Source organism: Cryptomeria japonica, chromosome 2 (genome assembly GCF_030272615.1).
Source record: "Cryptomeria japonica chromosome 2, Sugi_1.0, whole genome shotgun sequence".
Classification (NCBI taxonomy): Eukaryota; Viridiplantae; Streptophyta; class Pinopsida; order Cupressales; family Cupressaceae; genus Cryptomeria; species Cryptomeria japonica.
In genome coordinates this window covers 141,942,293-141,961,501 of record NC_081406.1, presented here as the reverse complement: position 1 = coordinate 141,961,501, position 19,209 = coordinate 141,942,293, and the positions used below count along the sequence as shown (strand labels likewise).

At 39.6% G+C, this 19,209-nt stretch overlaps 1 protein-coding gene across 2 annotated transcripts in view; it reads left to right on the top strand.

The window, feature by feature from the left end:
- The window catches only part of LOC131053990 (uncharacterized), a 344,360-nt gene that overhangs the window by 318,096 nt on the left and 7,055 nt on the right, over positions 1–19,209 (top strand). For both annotated transcript variants that reach the window (XM_057988551.2, XM_057988552.2), the window contains one exon: positions 3,006–3,115. In XM_057988551.2, coding sequence (XP_057844534.2) covers positions 3,006–3,115 — 110 coding nt within the window. The remainder of the gene's footprint in view (positions 1–3,005; positions 3,116–19,209) is intronic.

Genomic DNA, 19,209 nt, shown 5'->3' with positions numbered 1-19,209 from the left:
CAATTATTATTTGTTTGCTGCTTTTGTTTATTACCTTCATTGCTGTCATGCTTATGTCTTAATTCTCTTTTAATTGAGTGTCTTAAGAGAGTCGATGTGGCATATGAGTCACTGCTTGTCTTTAGAAAGTCAACCTTTTGTTCTAATAAACCACTGCTTTGTTCTCAAAAAAGTTGTTGTCTCCAACCTTTCCTTAACTCCTTCAATTGCTGCATATTAGAATGATGATAGAAACTGCTTATTAGTTTGCTAGAGTAATCTTCAAGGTAGCTATTCAATTGATTGTTCAATCAATGCTTTTCTTTATCCTTTGCCGTTTCTTTATCTGATGATCTAATGTAGTTACTTAACGTCAATGACAAATCTTGTCCATGATACTTGTTTGACATGAATCCCCTTGACATTAGTGATAATATTTCCAACAGTTACTTGATATATCTTACAACCATTAGAGTTGAACTTTGCTTCATTGTTAGTTATCTCCCTTGGTTTTTGTCAAAACTAAAACTCTCTTATTGAATAGCTACAAATTGAGTTTTGTAGTATGTCAAAGGTACTCGTCTTTGGCATATTTTATTAAAGGACAACAATTTTTTATTTGATTAGGTATGCAGGCCCCAGTTGGGCGGGATTTGTTGATAATTTACAGTCTACAACTAGGTACATCTTCTCCATGGATTCAAGAGTGATTTCATGGAAAAGTAATACACTTTTTGTGATAATTGGAGAGTATTGAAGTTGGTCAAAATCTAGTTTATTATGCTCAAACCAAACACATTAAGATTCATCATCACTATAGTTGGTAGCTGCAAATTGAGAAGACATTTTCTTTATGTTCACACTTCTCAGGAGCAGACTGTTGATTTAAAAACTAAACCACTTGGTCCGAGTTACTCTCTCAAATTTTGGAACAAGCTCAGTGTTGTTTCTAGTTTAGTCATTAATGGGAGCTGTCAGAATAATATATTAAAATTTATTAGCAAAACGATGTAATAATATAGGTAGTTAGGTGTAGGCCATTAAATATGTTGTAGTTGTTGAAGCTCTTTAATGAGCTTGTTATACTAACTTTAATAGGTAGTAATAGTAAACGTATCTATCTATTTAACATTGTGTTTTCTCCTTGAGACTTGAGCCTTTTTCTCTAATCTCATTTCTTTGCTTATACTAATAGTTTTCAATAAGATCTGTAATTTACATGCATATGCTCTTGCAAGGTATGCGCCCTTGGTCTCCTTGTGTTGTGCAACACAGCGTTCGCGTTTGCGACATGGCTTAACTGCCTCCCATAGATTCATTAAGTCTTGTAGTTGTATTGGACATTAACAGGTCAACCTTTTGGTGCAACGGCAACCGTGTTTCCAACAAGTGGTATCAAAGCTTGAGTCACAGGTTCAAACCCCCCACTTGCGAGGGGGGGGCATTGTTGCAAGGTGTGCGCCCTTGGTCTTCTTGTGTTGTGCAATACAGTGCCCGGGTTTGTGACATGGCTGAATTGCCTCCCGTGGATTCATTAAGTCTCACGGTTATATCGGGCATTAACAGGTCGATCTTTTGGTGCAACAACAACCGTGTTTCCAACATATGCATCCTCTTACAAGATGGCTTTTTATCTTTGTGCTTCATTTCCTTGCTATTTATATGATTAGCAAGTTCTAATCATGTAAACTCTCCATTTACTAAGATTTATATCTGTTGTTGACAAACAAGCATGAGGAATATCCTTCCTTTTTATGGATCACAATGGTGCTTTCTTGAAAAGTAATAATAACCAAAGTATATTAAAATTTAATGAGGAAGTATCACTGTATATAATGAGTCATAATAAGCCTATTTTTTTTCCTCAAATCTCATAGTTGCAAAGTAGATATTATAATTAGTAAATCTCTAAGTTACCAGTTCGGGTTCAGATTCGGGTACGGATTCGTGGATTCGGCAAAAAAAAAATCTTGGGTATGGGTACAAGTTCGTCCGTATATATATATATATATATATATATATTTTAATTATATATATATACCCATATATTATATATATGTTCAATATATACAATCCATACAAAAATAAAATATACAATGTGACTTTCCATACATAAATCATAAATCATAAATCATAAATCCATAATTATTAATTGCCAATGCCAATAAATATTCATATATCACAAAAAAGATAATATCATATTCATAATTTGCAAAAAGGATAATATTCAAGTTTCAAGTCTTTTTCAAAAAGTCATAAAGGGGCGAATTAGAGTCTTATTATTAAAAAACTATTTTAAAAAGTCTTTTTTTATTGTTTTATATTGTTTTTTTGACCCATGGCCCTGTTTTTTGGAAACCACGGGCCTAGGTTCATGCGGATCCTCCTGGGTTCACCCAGGTCCTCCTGGGTTCGACATGGTTTCCACCTGGGAAGGACCCGGGAGGAACCCAAGGAGAACCCAGGGAGAACCAGGACCGGGCAAGAACCAGAACCTGAACCCAGGCCAAAAGGGGAAGAACCGGTAACTTAGGTAAATCTTGAATCACCCACTAAATACATCACCTCAATCAAGCATTGGGATAAATCAAACATTTTTTTTACCTTTGGACTAATAAGGGGATTACTGTAGCCTGCATAATGCAATTAATAAAATGATTTATTCAAACCATTTCAATCGTAATGAGTTATGTATAATTTGTGTAGAAGGGTTAAATAGGACAAATATAATGTTCCAAGGCATTGTTATTTTTTTATGCTACAATTTTAGGTTGTATCAACTTTTTCTATATTGAATTCTATTTTAGTTTTTATTTGTACAAATCGGTTATTTTTGCATTACAATGTAATCTATATTCCAAAAAAATTCATCTTGTTTATGCATTGAATACTTTGCTTGCACTTTTCTTGATAAATATGCCCATCCTAATTCCTTCTTTTTCACATTAAAGAGTTAATTAACTTGTATGTAATACCATGTGGCATAGTTGAGAGTTTTTTTCAAAACAGTGAGTGGTATTGTACAGGATTACATGGAGACAACACGCCAATTTTTAGAGCTTTCTCCACATAGTATTATTCCCATGCATGGACGGCCCAACCTTTGGCCTACGAATCTTCTGTCTGGTTATGTCAAGTGCGTATTCCTCATTTAATTTATGTGAATTTTATATGGTTGTTCCACACTATTAACCATTATTATGCACAAAATGATTTGGTCAGTGATTGGAACATATTTTGTAAAGTATTATTGTAAATAAGCAAATAGAAGAATAAACTCTCTATATTTTACTGTTGGTATACTTGAAATAGAAAAACATTCATACATGCATGCAACTTCTTATGTTTTTGAGAAAACTTTTGGTTGGAAAGAACTAGCTGTGTGTTTAGATCATTTGTTGAAGAAATTGATGGATTTGGAAAAGGAATAGGCAAATGCATCAGGTCATCAAAATCTTGTACGCTATTTTTTGGGATCACTATATGGTTGAGAATAGATTTTAAAATTGCTTCCAAGATTCAAGTTGGTATTTAGAAACATAAAGAATTGAAGAAAGTCAAAGTTCATGGCATGCAAACAAGATTTTGTATGCAATGTATCTATTCATCTATTCATTAATCAGTTTGTTGGGAAAATCAATTTGGCATTTGGGATGATTTCCATGAACCTTAGCTTTCACATGGAGCTTCTTTTTAGTAAAGAATACATAATTCAAAATGTTTTCAAAATATATGGCCATTAGTCATTGCTTTCAATTTATAAGATGTGAAATGGTTAGTTCTTTGTTAGATTCACTCACAAAAAAAAAGAATGAACATTGCAATAAATGAACATAGTCAAATAGACTAAATATATTGCAATGCCATACAAAGTAATGAAGTTTTCTTCTTGCTTGTCAAATAACAAATCAGCGGGTTGCCTTTTAAGGCAACAAATCTGGTTATTAAAAGTAATGGCCCACGATAGTGCATGAGATAATTAATAAAATATATATTAAAGGACCAAAGTCAAGTCAAAGCACTCCGTGAAGGGAAGAATATTTTTTATCCTTTGGAGTGAACAAAAGATTTGTAAGGACTTCTATATCACAGGTCTAGGACCCGCAATGATGTTGTGGTTGAAAGATTTTTTGGTGATAGATCTTTCATACTTAACTCTTAACTCATATTATCCAAAATGTTGACATGCAAAGGAACGCAACTATTGTGGCATTTGATAGAAATATGGAGGTAATGTATTCAGGCTTTCAATGTTACATTTATGATTTTTTACATCCTTTTGTAGAAGAGCGTGGTGATTCAAGGGATGCTAATTGGGGAGCAATTTGTTTGGTGTTGAAGAGTATGCAAGCTATGATAATCTTAGGTGAGTCACATTACATCATTTCTCTACCTTCAAACCAGTAAAGGAGAGTTTTCATATATGTGCTATTGGAATCATCTGTCGAGTGCAAATTTTGGCATGCTATTGATAGTAAACGCACCAATATTGCTTCATTTTTTAAGTTGGTATCAAGCTACACACTTGTTGTGACCACTTCACACATCGCCCCTTCAAGTTGGGGACCCCCCTTTTTTTTAGGTCTTGCCTTCTTAGCTTAGTTTCTCTATGCTTTTCTTGTGAGTGGAGAGAAGTAAGTCAGCAAGCATGCTTTTGAGAGTGATTCGTTGATGAAAGAAGGTTAGGTGAGTAGAGATGAGGTGAGCAATTGAGGACCCCTTAGATTGTTCCTAAGTTTCTTGTCTTATCAAATCATATTTCTAGTTGCAAGAGAAAACCTTGGTTGAACGAATAGTGCCCTCCTTGAATTTCATTTAGGTCCTATACCTTGCTCCGAAATCCAAGCGAACTTCCCCTAAGATCCCGTCCTTTGCCTCATTTTTAGAGCGAAGTTCTTCCTTGAGCCTTCCTAAAGGTCAAAATCTGATATGTTTCATGTTGGTGTGATTTAAAGACTTAAGATATGATTCAATGAAGTGAAAGAAAGTTAAGGGATTGAGTAAAAAAAAATTCTATGAAACCCCGTACCTTGCTAAGGACATGTCCCTTACTCATTAATTTGAAAGAATTTTCATCAAAGGGCATGTACCTCACTCACAAGTTAGAGCGAAACTTCTCCTTGAAGTTATGTACCTTGCCTCATATTTGGAGCGAAGCTTTTTCAAGTCATGTACCTTGTCCAAGGTCAAGAGCGAAATTGGTGAAATCATGTACCTTGCTCCCTATTTTGAGCGAATTCCTCAAATTCAAGTATTTTGGCACCAAAATTAATTCAAAATTTGAATTGCAAGGGAGATGAAGAATTCGTGTTAAGTCGGCCTTATTGGGAAAAGCAACTTAAAATTTTATTTAATCCAAGTCAAGTCGGCCTTATGGGAAAAGGTGTGCCTATTTCCCTAAGCGCATATAAAGGAGAGGTCAAAACAAGTCATTTGATCATCAATTCAAACATATTCTTTCTCCGAGTACGAATTTGAAAGAAGACTTATAGAATTTACTCAGCGTATGAGCGAATTTCTTCAGCAAGGTAGCAAATTTTATCAGTACATGAGCGAATTTCATCAAAACATATGTGAGTTACTGTAGCACAAGGGCGAAATTGGACATTAAAGGTGCAGATCTGATGATCAAGGAAGACAAATTTGAGCATTGAAGATACGGATCTGATGTCTTAGAAAGGCGAATTCATCATAGAGCATCAAAATTAATCAAGAGGGAGCGAATTTACCCAGCTAGGAGACATATCAACCTGTAAATTTCATCATTAGACAGCCCAGATTTGCGCTAGGGCATTAAATTTACCTTCCACACAGTGAATTCATTGATTATTATCAGTCCTTTGATCATATTTAGAAGAAAATCATTAAAAAACCAGAGGTAAGGAATGTAATTTAAGATCAAAATAAGGTCTGATTAGAAGCAGAAACCCTTAATTCATTCAAGTTAGGTCTCTTTATCAAGGGTGCATATACAGAAATAGATCAATCTTATTGAACATTTGATTAGATTCATTAAAGTATAGGGCTAGTTTGAATCAACATTTTATTGTCATTCCTAAGGTTTTACAAGTTTAAAGTCAATAATTTTCATAATTTTGCCAAAACCCTAACTTGAACATCTCTCATAGGTGAATGATGGCAGCACCCAAGGCAAGTGGATCTATCTCCCGAGAGGTTCTCATCAAAGAAGATCAAAGGAACAATGATTTGGAGACTAAAATCACATCCCGTTGGAGCGGCATTGGAGATACTAACCTTGGAAACTTCAATGTGAAGAAGTTTCGTGAGGCACCATATATTGGCAAACCATCACCTATAGCCAAGACGATAATAGAAAGCGGAATCATCAAGGCAGTTGGCTTCCCTCTTGCAGTCAGATGTCATGAACTAATGATTGAGTGTGCCAAACACTACGATTCACACTCAAGGACAATAGTGACCAAGGATGGAACCGTTCTTGCTTACCTATTAGAGGCGGCTATCAGCAAATCTTTCCACCTATCAAAACAAAGAAACATGATTTATAGAAGTTTAGAAGGAGCTAAATCAATCTATGAAGATGATCTGGATGCATGTTTAACAGTCATCAACAAGGATTGGTTGTTAAAGAGTAGACCTCGCCTAAAGAAGGTACCCAATGGGCCAGACCGAATTGACTTTCAAGATGAATTTAGGGATTTGATCACCATGCTCAGCCAAATCATAGATGCCTCAAGCTTTTTATTTTGATAAATGGATGTTCTTCTTTATACAAGTGATCATCCAAGGGAAAGGAACAATCAATTGGGCAAGGATCATTAGCAATAGCCTAGATGTACAACTGAGAAGGTTAGTTCCCACTAAGTCATTCCACATGAGCTCATATGTCATATATTCTCTAGCAAGGAATTATGAATATGCGGGACTACCACATAAAGGCATAGTTAGGAGAAGGCCTGGAGAGATAAGAGTTTGTGATTCCTATGAACGATTGCATCACCCACCTAAACAGCACTACAGAACAGTCAATGATACTTTCACTATGCATATCACTAGGACTCTATAAGGTGGAATCCATCAGCGATTGTCTCCGGAGGCACAAGAACTTGTCAAGCAATATGGTGCATGGTTCATTCAATTTCCCAAATTCACATACATAAGGATTCAAAGATAAACATAACGGATAGTGCTACTTGAGGTGGCAAGACAATTGTCAGCATGTGCCAAAACACTAACGTACAAATATGGAAATGTCATCAATATTCCCATTTCACTTGGAAATTCTATAGAAGTTTGTCCTTCCTTGCAAGCAGCTGAAAGTGTCGAGGAGGAGTTATCTCTCTACTCACTCACACCATTTGCTTCTAGAGATAACTTTGATCCCTATGATAATATAGAGGGAATGGCCGGAAGAAAGTATAAACATGTGTTTCAGGTAGAGGACTTTTGGATGAACACTCAAGATGACATGGAGATAAAGAAGAAGATGCACTCCTGACTACCTCTTGATCTCATCAGGAAATGCAAAGTCTATAGAGTGGCCAATCAAGCACAAGATAGTGGTATATATCTTTAACCTACTGTAATGTCCCCTTCTCGATGATGTACTTCCAGTGGTCCATTGGCCTATTCCTGAGACTCGTAGGCTATGTGGAACGAAGAATTAGGGTTTCAAACATTGATGAGGCGAGAACTTACTATTTTTAGTAAGTTAGGGGTTGGTTGTTTTGATGATACTGTCCTACTAAGCTTTCCATGCTCTGTCATTGGGTGCAAAGATCATGTTTTTCGGAGCAGTAGTTCATGACTTACTATTTTTAGTAAGTGGCAGTATGGAGTATTTCTATTTTTGGCAGTGGACAGGGTCCTGTTCTTGCAGCAGTTCTTTGGTCTTCTTCACTCCACTTCATCCTAGTTTCTATTTATGATCAGTATGGGAGTCATAGTAATTTAATTAAATATTATATCCTTGTCAAAGGTTTAATATTTAAATTGCTGATTAATTGTGGAGGTGACTTAGGAAAAATATAATTAAGTAATATTCATTTGATTATCTCCTAAGTCAGAGGGTGAATTTGTGGTGGTCATTTAGAGGATTAAAAAATCTTTGGTCTAATGTTATTTTGCAAAAATGATGCCACCATGAGGAAGTTCGAACTTACCTAGGAAAGGTAAGTGGGCGCCAAGTTAATGGGGAGACATAAGGTGAAATGAAATTGAATTTGAAAGAAGTTTGGCGCCTTTCGCATTTGCATTTGGGAAGGCGTGAAGTTATAAATATGAGCCTTGGGCTCTCATTCTAGACATCTTGAAAATTTACATTGTTATGTTGCCGGATTGGCGTCAGAACTTTGAGGCTTCGGAGTGCGGCTCCCTAGTACTTTCCAATTTTGTACTTGAAATATAGTACCTAGCTGTGTGTTGTAATCTACCATACCTTCAGTGCGTATCTTAGTCTTTTTGGTCTTTGGAGCGATTTTGGAGTTGCTGGTTTACTTGTGGCTAAAGCACAATTTTTATCACACCTCTCTGCCTGAGTGTCCGGTCATTTTGGGTACCGGCTCATTCATCCTTCTAGGTCTGGTGCATTGGGATGTGTGCCAAATAAATGAGGGTGTTTTGATAGCATACTTCTGGTTTGTCTTCATCGCCTCTGGTCTAGTGTTGGTTTGGGTTTGATTTTGGGTGAATTGGGTAAGTATTGAGAGAGATATGAGTGATTTAGTGGGTTTATCGGCTGCTGGTTATGCATTTTCAGCCTGCAATTTTGATGTTAGCAGAGTTTCATGCTTATTATCTTTTATGTTCAGCACTATTCTTCTACTCTCACTCTCTCTGTTATTGTAAGGTTAAGTAGTAGTACTACTAACCCATTCTAGCTTGTAATCTCTCATCCCACTGAAAAGTGGAAGAGGCTAGCTTGCTGCCCACATCAGTTAAATTGTAATTCAGTCCTCCCACTCATCACTCGACCGCTGCATAAGCGGTCGAGTGATGATTGGTTGTAATGGTCCTCCCGCTGCATAAGCGGTCAAGTTGAGTATTTGTAATTCAGTCCTCCCGCTGAAATACTGCAGTTGAGTGATTTGTGTTTGCTGTATGGTTCTCTTGGCTGGTTCACCGCCAAGTCTCTGGCTTTCCCTCTGGATAAGCGGAAGGGGCTGGCTTGCCGCCCAGTATTGTATTTACTTTATCATTTTAGCAGATTTGTGATCTAACGATCCCCTCTTCACTGTATGCTCTCACCTTCCCACATTGGGCACTTGGTGATCAGAAAGTGGAAGGGTTGCTTTTTCAACAAGCTTTGAGTTTATGCTTTCTAACCTTAATGGGTATATGTTGGTTGATGATCCTTATTGATCTTAAAAAACAAAAAAAATATCCGGGATATTACAGTAGTATCAAAGTTGGTTTTCCTGCCAACTTGTGAGTTTCAGAGGATTCAGAATTCTCCATGAGTGACAGAGACGTTTGATACTACAACCGAGAACAAAAGAGACAACAGTTTCAGATTCCGGTAGTGTCGGAAGAGGATACATTTTCAGAAGTACTGAGAAACAAAGGGAAGGATTTGGATTCTGCAGATTCAGTGGATTCAATGGCAGACAAGGCTACAGAACAGAATGAGGCACCTGATTAGAAGGCTGAGAGACAATTCAATGGAATGATGGACATGATGTCTTTACTGCTGGCCAAACTTAATCAAAACGTTGTTGGGACCCCTAACCAACCCAACAATGGACCAGAAGCCAGCACTTCTAATGCTCCTGTAGGCAATGGAAATGGGAGTAACAACAGGAGCAACAGTAGAGGTTCGGCCCCAAGACCTCTACAACTTGTATTCCTGCCAAAAGAAGCACAGTAAGCTGAAATGGAGATACCTACAGCTGATGAAATAAGGAACAACTACATGGAGTATGCTTCTCTCCCTAGTGAGATCCAAGATATCCTCACTTTGGATCAATTTATGAATCAAAAAATAAAGAGAGGAAGGAGGAATGACAATAGATTTGTTGCCCCAAGAGATTATCAGCAAGCTCTTGGAAGAGTGACTTTAGCACACTTTGATGGAAGCACTAAGAGCACCGCTAGAGCATGGGTGCAGAAGTTGGACAATTACTTGTCCTTGAGGCCTATGCCGGAAGAAGATGCCATCAAGTTTGCTACCTTGCACCTGGATGGAGTGGCCCACGAATGGTGGTACCATGGGTTGGTCACCCTTGGTTATAACTTGATCACCACCTATGCTGATTTCACCAACAAGTTGATTGAGAGATTCAACACCAAGGATCCAAAGGTGAAATTTAGAGAACTTGCTCAACTCAAACAGCAAGGTTCGTTGGACACTTACGTAACTGAATTCCAAAATCTATCAGTTATGGTAAGTAGCATCTCTGAGAAGCAGTTAGTTGTCCTTTTCACTGAAGGACTTGAGGAACCTTTGAGAGGTTGGGTTAAAGCATTTGATCCGCCCACCTTGGCAGAAGCTATTAAGAAATCTCGAAGCATGGAGTTGGCTGCCCCAAGGAACAAAATTCAGTCCAAGCCTTTTCCTTTCAAAAAGGATAAGAAGAAATTCACAAATCAGATCAAGAGGTTCCCTTCGCAAATGGATGATGAGCTTCATCAAGAGCTTCAAAGGAAGAATCTTTGTTATTCTTGCAAAGAACCTTGGGCCCCAGGACATAAGTGTCATGGAAAGGGCAATTTGCATCAGATGGAGTGCTATTCTGTGGATGGATCAGATTCTGAAATTTCTGAACAGCAAACTGATGTTGAGGACAGCGAGTATGAAGAGGCTCCTGAAGGGCCTGAAATTGGGTCAGAAGACAAAGGAGTGGTTGCTCAACTCTCAAGCATTCACAAGAATGAGTCCTTTAGAGTTCGAGGTGTGATTGGAGAGCATCGTGTCATTGCTCTCATTGACATAGGAGCGACTCACAATTTCATTGATGAAAGGATTGTTGCTAAGAGGGGACTAGTGGCAAAGGAAGTTGAGGGCTTCAAAGTCATGGTAGCAGATGGCTCCACTATATCCTGCAACCGGATGATTTCCAACATGTCTCTGAAGTTGGGAAATCATGAAATCAGAGATGATTTCTTTGTGGTTAGCATTGGTGGGACTGATGATGCAGTCCTCGGGATTCAATGGCTGAGATCTCTTTGGTGAGATTACATTAAACTTGCAAACCATGGAGCTGAAATTCAGTAGTATTGAGAGGAATGTCGCATGGTGGACTTAGAGTTGTATCTTTGAAAAGGATGGAGAGGCTGATCCGCCATAACAAAGTGGAGTGGGCAGCAGAGTGTTTGATAATGCCTTCAAATCCATTGGTAGACAAGGGCAGCTATTCCACAGACATTCAAGCAGTGATCACGGATAGAAGTAAGGTCATGGTCATGCCCTTAGAACCACTAAAAGAGAATCGGAACTATCCTGAAGATATTCAAGCCCTGATAACCAAGAGAAGTAAAGTGTTTGAGAACCCACCTCCTGGTAGACCCCCTGAGAGAGGTGCAGAACACATCATTGAGCTTGAAGAAGGAGCTAAGCCAGTTATGACTACTCCTTATTGGTATCCTAAGAAGCAGAAGGATGAGATTGAGAAAGCAATCCAGGAATTGCTTGACATGGGTTACATACGGCCAAGCAAAAGCCCCTTTGCTTTGGTTGTTGTTTTGGTGAGAAAGAAGGATGGGACCATGCACATGTGCGTGGATTACAGGGCCCTAAATCAGAAAACTATCATGAATAGGTATCCTATCCCAAGAATTGATGAGCTACATGGTGCAGTGTTCTTCTCTAAGATTGACCTCAGGTCAGGGTATCATCAAATTAGGATGAGAGCTTCAGATGTGGAGAAGACCGCTTTCAGATGCCACTTTTGGCATTTTGAGTTCCTAGTCATGCCCTTTGGCTTGACAAATGCACCTGCCACATTTCAGTCATGCATGAACAAAATCTTCCAGAAACAACTGAGGAAGTTCGTACTGATATTCTTTGATGACATACTCATATTCAGCAAATCTTGGAAGGAGCATTTACAGCACTTGGATGAAGTGCTAAGCATACTGGAATCCGAATCCCTATTTGCCAAGGAGTCCAAATGTGAATTTGGAATGGAAGAATTGCTCTACCTTGGTCACATTATCAGTGCAGGTGGTGTGAAGGTAGACTCTGAAAAGATTAGAGCCATCATTGATTGGCCTCCCCCTAAAAACATAACACACTTGAAGGGATTCTTGGGTCTGTGTGGTTTTTATCGAAGGTTTGTGAAGGGGTACTCTCAATTGGCTACCCCCCTCACAGATCTTACAAGGAAATGAGTTTTTGAATGGTCCGAAAAGGCACAAATAGTTTTTGATTAGTTTAAGGGGATCATGAGTTCCTGCCCCATTTTGGCTTTACCTGATTTCACCAAACCTTTTGAACTACAATGCGATGCATCTGGAGAAGGTGTTGGTGCAGTCCTCATGCAGGATAAGCATCCTATAGTCTTCGAGAGTAGGAAGTTGAGAGGACCTGAAAGGCTGTATTCGATATATGACAAGGAAATGCTTGCCATAATGCATGCCCTTGCGAAGTTCAGGCAGTACCTAGTGGGGAGTAAGTTCATTGTTAAGACTGATCATAAGTCTTAAACACTTCATGCATCAAAAGTGGGTGAGTAAGCCAAAGGCTTACGACTTCGATATTGAGTACGTTAAGGGAAAGAACAATGTTGTGGTTGATGCCTTGTCCAAAAGGCCCCATTTGAGCTTACTATGTGAGCTTACTGCTGATTGGAAGGAGTTGTTGCTTGCTGATTATGCCAAAAATCAGTTTGCAACCAGCATTATAGAAGGTACTTTTCATGATGAAAGGTACAAATTGGTTGAGGGGTTGATCCTATACAAAGGAAGGATCTTCATTGTGGCTGAACCTAAGCTGAAGGAGAAGATTTTGAAGACTTTCCATGATATTCCCCTTGCTGGTCACCAAGGTTACTTCAAAACATACAGGCAGATCCGAGAGAGATTTTCTTGGAAGGGACTTAAAAAGGAGTGTCACACATGCCAGAGAAATAAAGATGAGCACACTTTGCCAGCTGGTTTGTTACAACCCTTGCCCATTCCCGGTCAAAAATGGGAAAATATTTTCATGGACTTCATCACTGGATTGCCACGGGCTCAAGAGAAGGACAGTATCTATGTGGTGGTGGACAGACTGACTAAGTTTGCTCATTTTTTTGCCATCACCAGCTCTTTACAGTAGCTCAGGTTGCTGAAGTGTTCTTTCGGGAGGTGTTCAGGTTACATGGTTTACCGAAGAACATTGTGAGTGATAGGGACAGCAAGTTCCTAAGTGTTTTTTGGCAAGAGATTTTCAGATTTTCAGATTAACTTAGGCATTGGAAAATAATGTGTAGGCATTTGGTTGGCGCAGCGAATTAAACTCTAGCAAGTATCGGGCCGAAAACAGGTGACAGCCGCTATCATCAGAGCGGCACATTCGAAGTTTATTGTTATACCATTTGTTGTCACTGTCGGTCTGTTGATACCGCACTCCGGTGTTCACGGCAGCAACAAACAGTCCGCTTATCTATAGGTGCAAAGTCACTAATAAACAGGTTACGGAGTGTGAGGCATCTTGTAGGTTAAGGTGGGTGTGCAGGTTAAGTTATTGGAGGCCACGATACCTAAAGGCGAAGCACATTAACTTTGGGGGTGTCGAAATAGTGAATGCCCAGTCTGAGCGGGAGTGGTGATACCAGTTAGAAACTGTAATATCCCACTAATTTTTTTTTTGTTTTTAGGCCAATAACAATGCATCCACAACAAGTAACCCGTTAAGGTTAGAGAAATAAACCCAAACAACTGAAAGGGAACCCTTCCACCTTTTGTTCACCAAGAGCCGAGACTGGGAGGGTGAGAGCATACGATGTTCTGGGGATCGTCAGCAGCAATAATCCAACTGAAAATTACAATGCATGGGCGGCAAGCCAGCCCCTTCTGCTTATCTAGCAGGATAGAAACCAAACTCTTGGCGGTAAACCGACCAAGGAGAAACCACAAGGAATTGAAGTACGATCACTCTACCGCGTATTTCAGCGGAAGGACATTACATTAAAAAATCACTCTACCGCATATTCCAGCGGGAGGACATTACATTAAACAATCACTCCACCGCATATTTCAGCGGGAGGACCATAGCATTACTTATCACTCGACCACTTATTCAACAAGAGGACTGAAAATTACAAATTTGTTGCATATCAGGCGGCAAGCCAGCCTCTTCCACTTATTCAACGGGATGAGAATTACAAAGATAGAACTGGTTAGTAGTACTACTACCTAACCTTACAATAATAGAGATGATAGAAGGAGAGTAATGCAGATTTCTACAATAAAGATATAAAATTCTGTTACAACCAATCTGCAGGCTGGAAACACAGACTAGCAGCCTAGAGAAATGCCAAAATATTCATAACTCCCTCATTTTACATCCAAATCAACTCAAACTAGTCCCAAACCCACCGTACATCATATGCAATGGCAACCGATCAAAACAACACCCCAAACAGACTCTTATTTAATTTGCATGCATCCCAATGCAAGGCAGAAAACCCACGCCTAGCCTAGGAATTTTGATTGGGCATATTAAATTCAAAACTTAAACAAACATGCTATAAACTTACAAAGTTTATCGCCAGTGCTGGGAAGGAAGATAGGAATGATACCCATAACTGTCAGTCACTCCAGTAGAGAGGTGTGAGCAAAAATGTGCTTCAGCCACAAGCGAAACCAGCAAGTTTCCAGAATCACTTCAACACCAAAATGTCTATGGCAAACTCTGAGAATGTAGAAGAATACAATGCATAGCTAGGTACTATATTTCAAGTACGAAACCGGGTAGCACTAGGGAGACGCACTCCGAAGCTTCAAGTTCTGTCGCCAATCCGGCAGCATAACATTACAAATTTTCAAGATATCCCAAATGAGAGCCCAAGGCTCTTATTTATAACTTCTCACCATTCAAATTCAAATGCAAATTCCACTTCCCATTTGCATCGCATTTCATCTTCATGTGGACCCAATGTAGCGCCCATGCAAGAGTCAAACTCCACGCCCAAGACTTGGACCCACGTTAACCACTTTTGGCGAAATTAGAGATAAGTTATAAAAAACATAACATCTTCCTCAATATTTCGATAACTCTCTAATAAAAATGAATTTGCCAAGAACTTAGGAAAAATAGGCATTAATCCCCATTTATAATAAATCAGTTGTCAATAATCAAATTAATTAAATATTAACCTTAGGATAAGGAATTAATATTCAATTATTTCGCATATGGCTCCGGTACTGATTATTAACACTGCTAGGATGAAACTAAGTTGGGACAACCACCAAACTGTTGCAGAATCAAAACCCTGTCTACTGCCAGAAATAGAATTGTGCCAAACTGCCACTTACTAAAAATAGTAAGTCAAGAATTAATGCTCAGAAAAGCATGATCATCGCATCCAGAGGCAAAACATGGAGAACTCAGTAGGACAGTAACACCAGAATGGTCATCCCCTGACTTACTAAAAATAGTAAGTCCTTGTTTCATCAATGCCAGACCCTCATTCTTCATTCCACCTAGCCTACGGGTCTCAGGAATAGGCTAATGGACCACTGAAAGAGCATAAATGAGAAGGAGACATTACAGTCTGCCCTCCCCGAAATTGCTTGTCCTCAAGCAACTGTAAGGCTGGATGCAATAAAATCTCCTCATTTTCCCACGTAGCATCCTCTGCTGGTAGATTCTTCCATTTGATCAAGTATTCCCTGATCATTCTTCTCCTCAAGGTTCGTTCCCTGATTTCAAGGTTAGCTTCTGGAATCAAAACCAACTCTCCCTCCTGATCAAGTGGAGGTAACTCAGCTGAAGCAACAACATTATGTCCCAGAGCCTTCTTAAGGCGAGACACATGAAATACATTATGGATCCTGCTGCTTGCTAGAAATTCCAACTCATAAGCCACTTCTCCAACCCTTCTGTTGATTCTAAAAGGCCCATAGAATCGAGGCTTCAATTTCTCAACACTGTCTGTAGGGCTGGAGCCTCAAATAAACCATGTCGCCCGCCTTAAAGGTGCACTCAATACGTTGTTGATCAGCATACAATTTCTGCTGATTTTGTGCATGCTGGATATTGTCCCTCAAAATTCTCAGAATATCCTGACTTTGCTGCATCATATCCTTTGCCTGAGGGGTTCTGCTATCACCAAATACCAAGTCTGCGAAGCTAGGAGCTTCATAACCATATAGTGCCATGAATGGTGACATCCGAATGGACATGTGATAGGAAGAATTGTAACAATATTCCCCTAGGTGAAGCCATCTCACCCAAGTGTTCTGCTGCTCCGAGACATAGTTTCTAAGATAACCCTCCAACCACTTATTCGCTATCTCAGTCTACCCATCAGTTTGAGGGTGATAACTGGTGCTTGGAGTGAGCACAGTACCACACAATCTGAAAATCTCCTGCCAAAAAGCACTTAGGAACTTGCTGTCCCTATCACTCACAATGTTCTTCGGTAAACCATGCAATCTAAACATCTCCCGGAAGAACACTTCAGCAACTTGAGCTGCTGTAAAAGAGCTGGTGATGGCGAAGAATTGAGCAAACTTTGTGAGTTTGTCCACCACCACATAGATATTATCCTTCCCTTGAGCCGGGGGCAACCCTGTGATGAAATCCATGGAAATACTTTCCCATTTTTGATCGGGAATAGGCAAGGGTTGTAACAAACCAGCGGGTAGAGTGTGCTCATCTTTGTTCTTCTGACATGTATGACACTTTTTAATGTACTTCAAAACATTATTTTTAAGCCCCTTCCAAGAGAATCTCTCCCGGATCTGCCTGTATGTTTTGAAATAACCTTAGTGACCAGCAAGGGGTATATCATGGAAAGTCTTCAAAATCTTCTCTTTTAACTTAGATTCAGGTACTATGAAGATTCTTCCCTTGTACAGTATCAATCCCTCAACCAATTTGTACCTTTCATCATGAAAAGTACCTTCTATAAGGCTGATTGCAAACTGATTTTTGGCATAATCAGCAAGCAATAACTCTCTCCAACCAGCAGTAAGCTTGCAGAGTGAGCTTAAATGGGGTCTCCTGGATAAGGCATCGGCCACCACATTGTTTTTTCCTTTAACATACTCGATATCGAAGTCGTAAGCTTGTAGCTTACTCACCCATTTCTGTTGTCTCTCATTCAGATCCTTCTGGTGCATGAAGTGTTTAAGACTGTTGTGATCAGTCTTAACAATGAACTTACTCCCCACTGAGTATTGTCTGAATTTTGCAAGTGCATGCATTATGGGAAGCATTTCCTTGTCATAAATGGAATATAGTCTCTCAGGACCTCTCAACTTTTTGCTCTCAAAAACTATAGGGTGCTTATCCTGCATGAGGACAGCACCAACACCTTCTCCAGATGCATCACATTGTAGCTCAAATGGCCTGGTGAAATCGGGCAGTGCTAAAACTGGGCAGGAGCTCATGATCCTCTTAAACTGCTCAAATGTTGTTTGTGCCTTTTCGGACCATTTAAAAGCCCCCTTTTTGGTGAGATCTGTAAGGGGGGCAGCCAACTGAGAGTATCCCTTTACAAACCTCCGATAGAATCCACACAATTCCAAAAATCCTCTCAGATGTGTTATGTTTTCGAGAGTAGGCCAATCAATGATAGCTCTAATCTTTTCAGGGTCTACCTTCACACCACTTGCACTGATGATGTGACCAAGGTAGAGCAACTCTTCCATCCCAAATTCACATTTGGATTCTTTGGCAAACAGGGATTCAAATTCTAGTATGCCCAACACTTCATCCAACTGCTGAAGATGCTCTTTCCAAGATCTGCTGAAGATTAGGATGTCATCTAAAAATATCAAAACAAACTTCCTCAACTATTCTTGGAAGATTTTGTTCATGCATGACTGGAATGTAGCAAGAGCATTAGTCAAACCAAAGGGCATGACTAGGAACTCAAAGTGCCCAAAGTGGCACCTGAAAGCAGTCTTCTCCACATCTGAAGCTCTCATTCTAATGTGATGGTACCCCGATCTGAGGTCGATCCTGGAGAAAAATACTGCCCCATGTAGCTCATCAATGAGCTCATCAATCCTCAGAATAGGATACCAATTCTTGATGGTTTTCTGATTCAGGGCTCTGTAATCCACACACATGCACATGGTCTCATCCTTCTTTCTCACCAAAACCACAGCCGAAGCAAAGGGGCTTTTGCTAGGCCAGATGTAACCCATGTCAAGCAATTCCTGAATTGCTTTCTCAATCTCATCCTTTTTCTTTTTTGGGTATCGGTAAGGAGTAGTCATGACTGGCTTAGCTCCTTCCTCAAGCTCAATAATGTGCTCGGCTCCTCTTTCAGGAGGTCTGCCAGGAGGTGGGTTTTTGAACACCTTGCTTCTCTTAGTTATCAAGGCTTGGATGTCTTTAGGATAATTTCGGTGCTCTTGTGGTGGTTCTGAAGGCATTACCATGATCTTGCTCCTATCCTTGACCATTGTTGGAATATCTGAGGAATAGCTGCCCTTATCCACCAATGGATTGGAAGGTATTATCAAACACTCTGCTGCCCACTCCACCTGATTATGGCGGATCAGCCTTTCCATTCTTTTCAAGGATACAACTTTAAGTCCCCCATGCGACATTCCTCTCAAAACTACCTTCTTCCCTTCAGACATAAATTTCAGCTCCATAGTTTGTAGGTTTAGTGTGATCTCACCAAGAGATCTCAGCCATTGAATCCTGAGGACTGCATCATCAGTCCCTCCAATGCTTACCACAAAGAAATCATCTCTGATTTCATGATTTCCCAACTTCAGAGACATGTTGGAAATCATTCTATTACAGGATATAGTGGAGCCATCTGCTACCATGACTTTGAAGCCCTCAACTTCCTCTGCCACTAGTCCCTTTTTTGCAACAATCCTTTCATCAATGAAGTTGTGTGTTGCACCTGTGTCAATGAGAGCTATGACACGATGCTCTCCAATCACACCCCGAACTTTGAAAGACTCATTTTTGTGAATGCTCAAGAGTTGAGCAACCACTCCTCTATCTTCTGACCCAAATTCAGGCCCTTCAGGAGCCTCTTCATACTCACTGTCCTCAACTTCAGTCTACTGTTCTGAAATTTCAGAATCTGATCCATCTTCTGAATAGCATTCCATTTGATGCAAATTCCCCTTTCC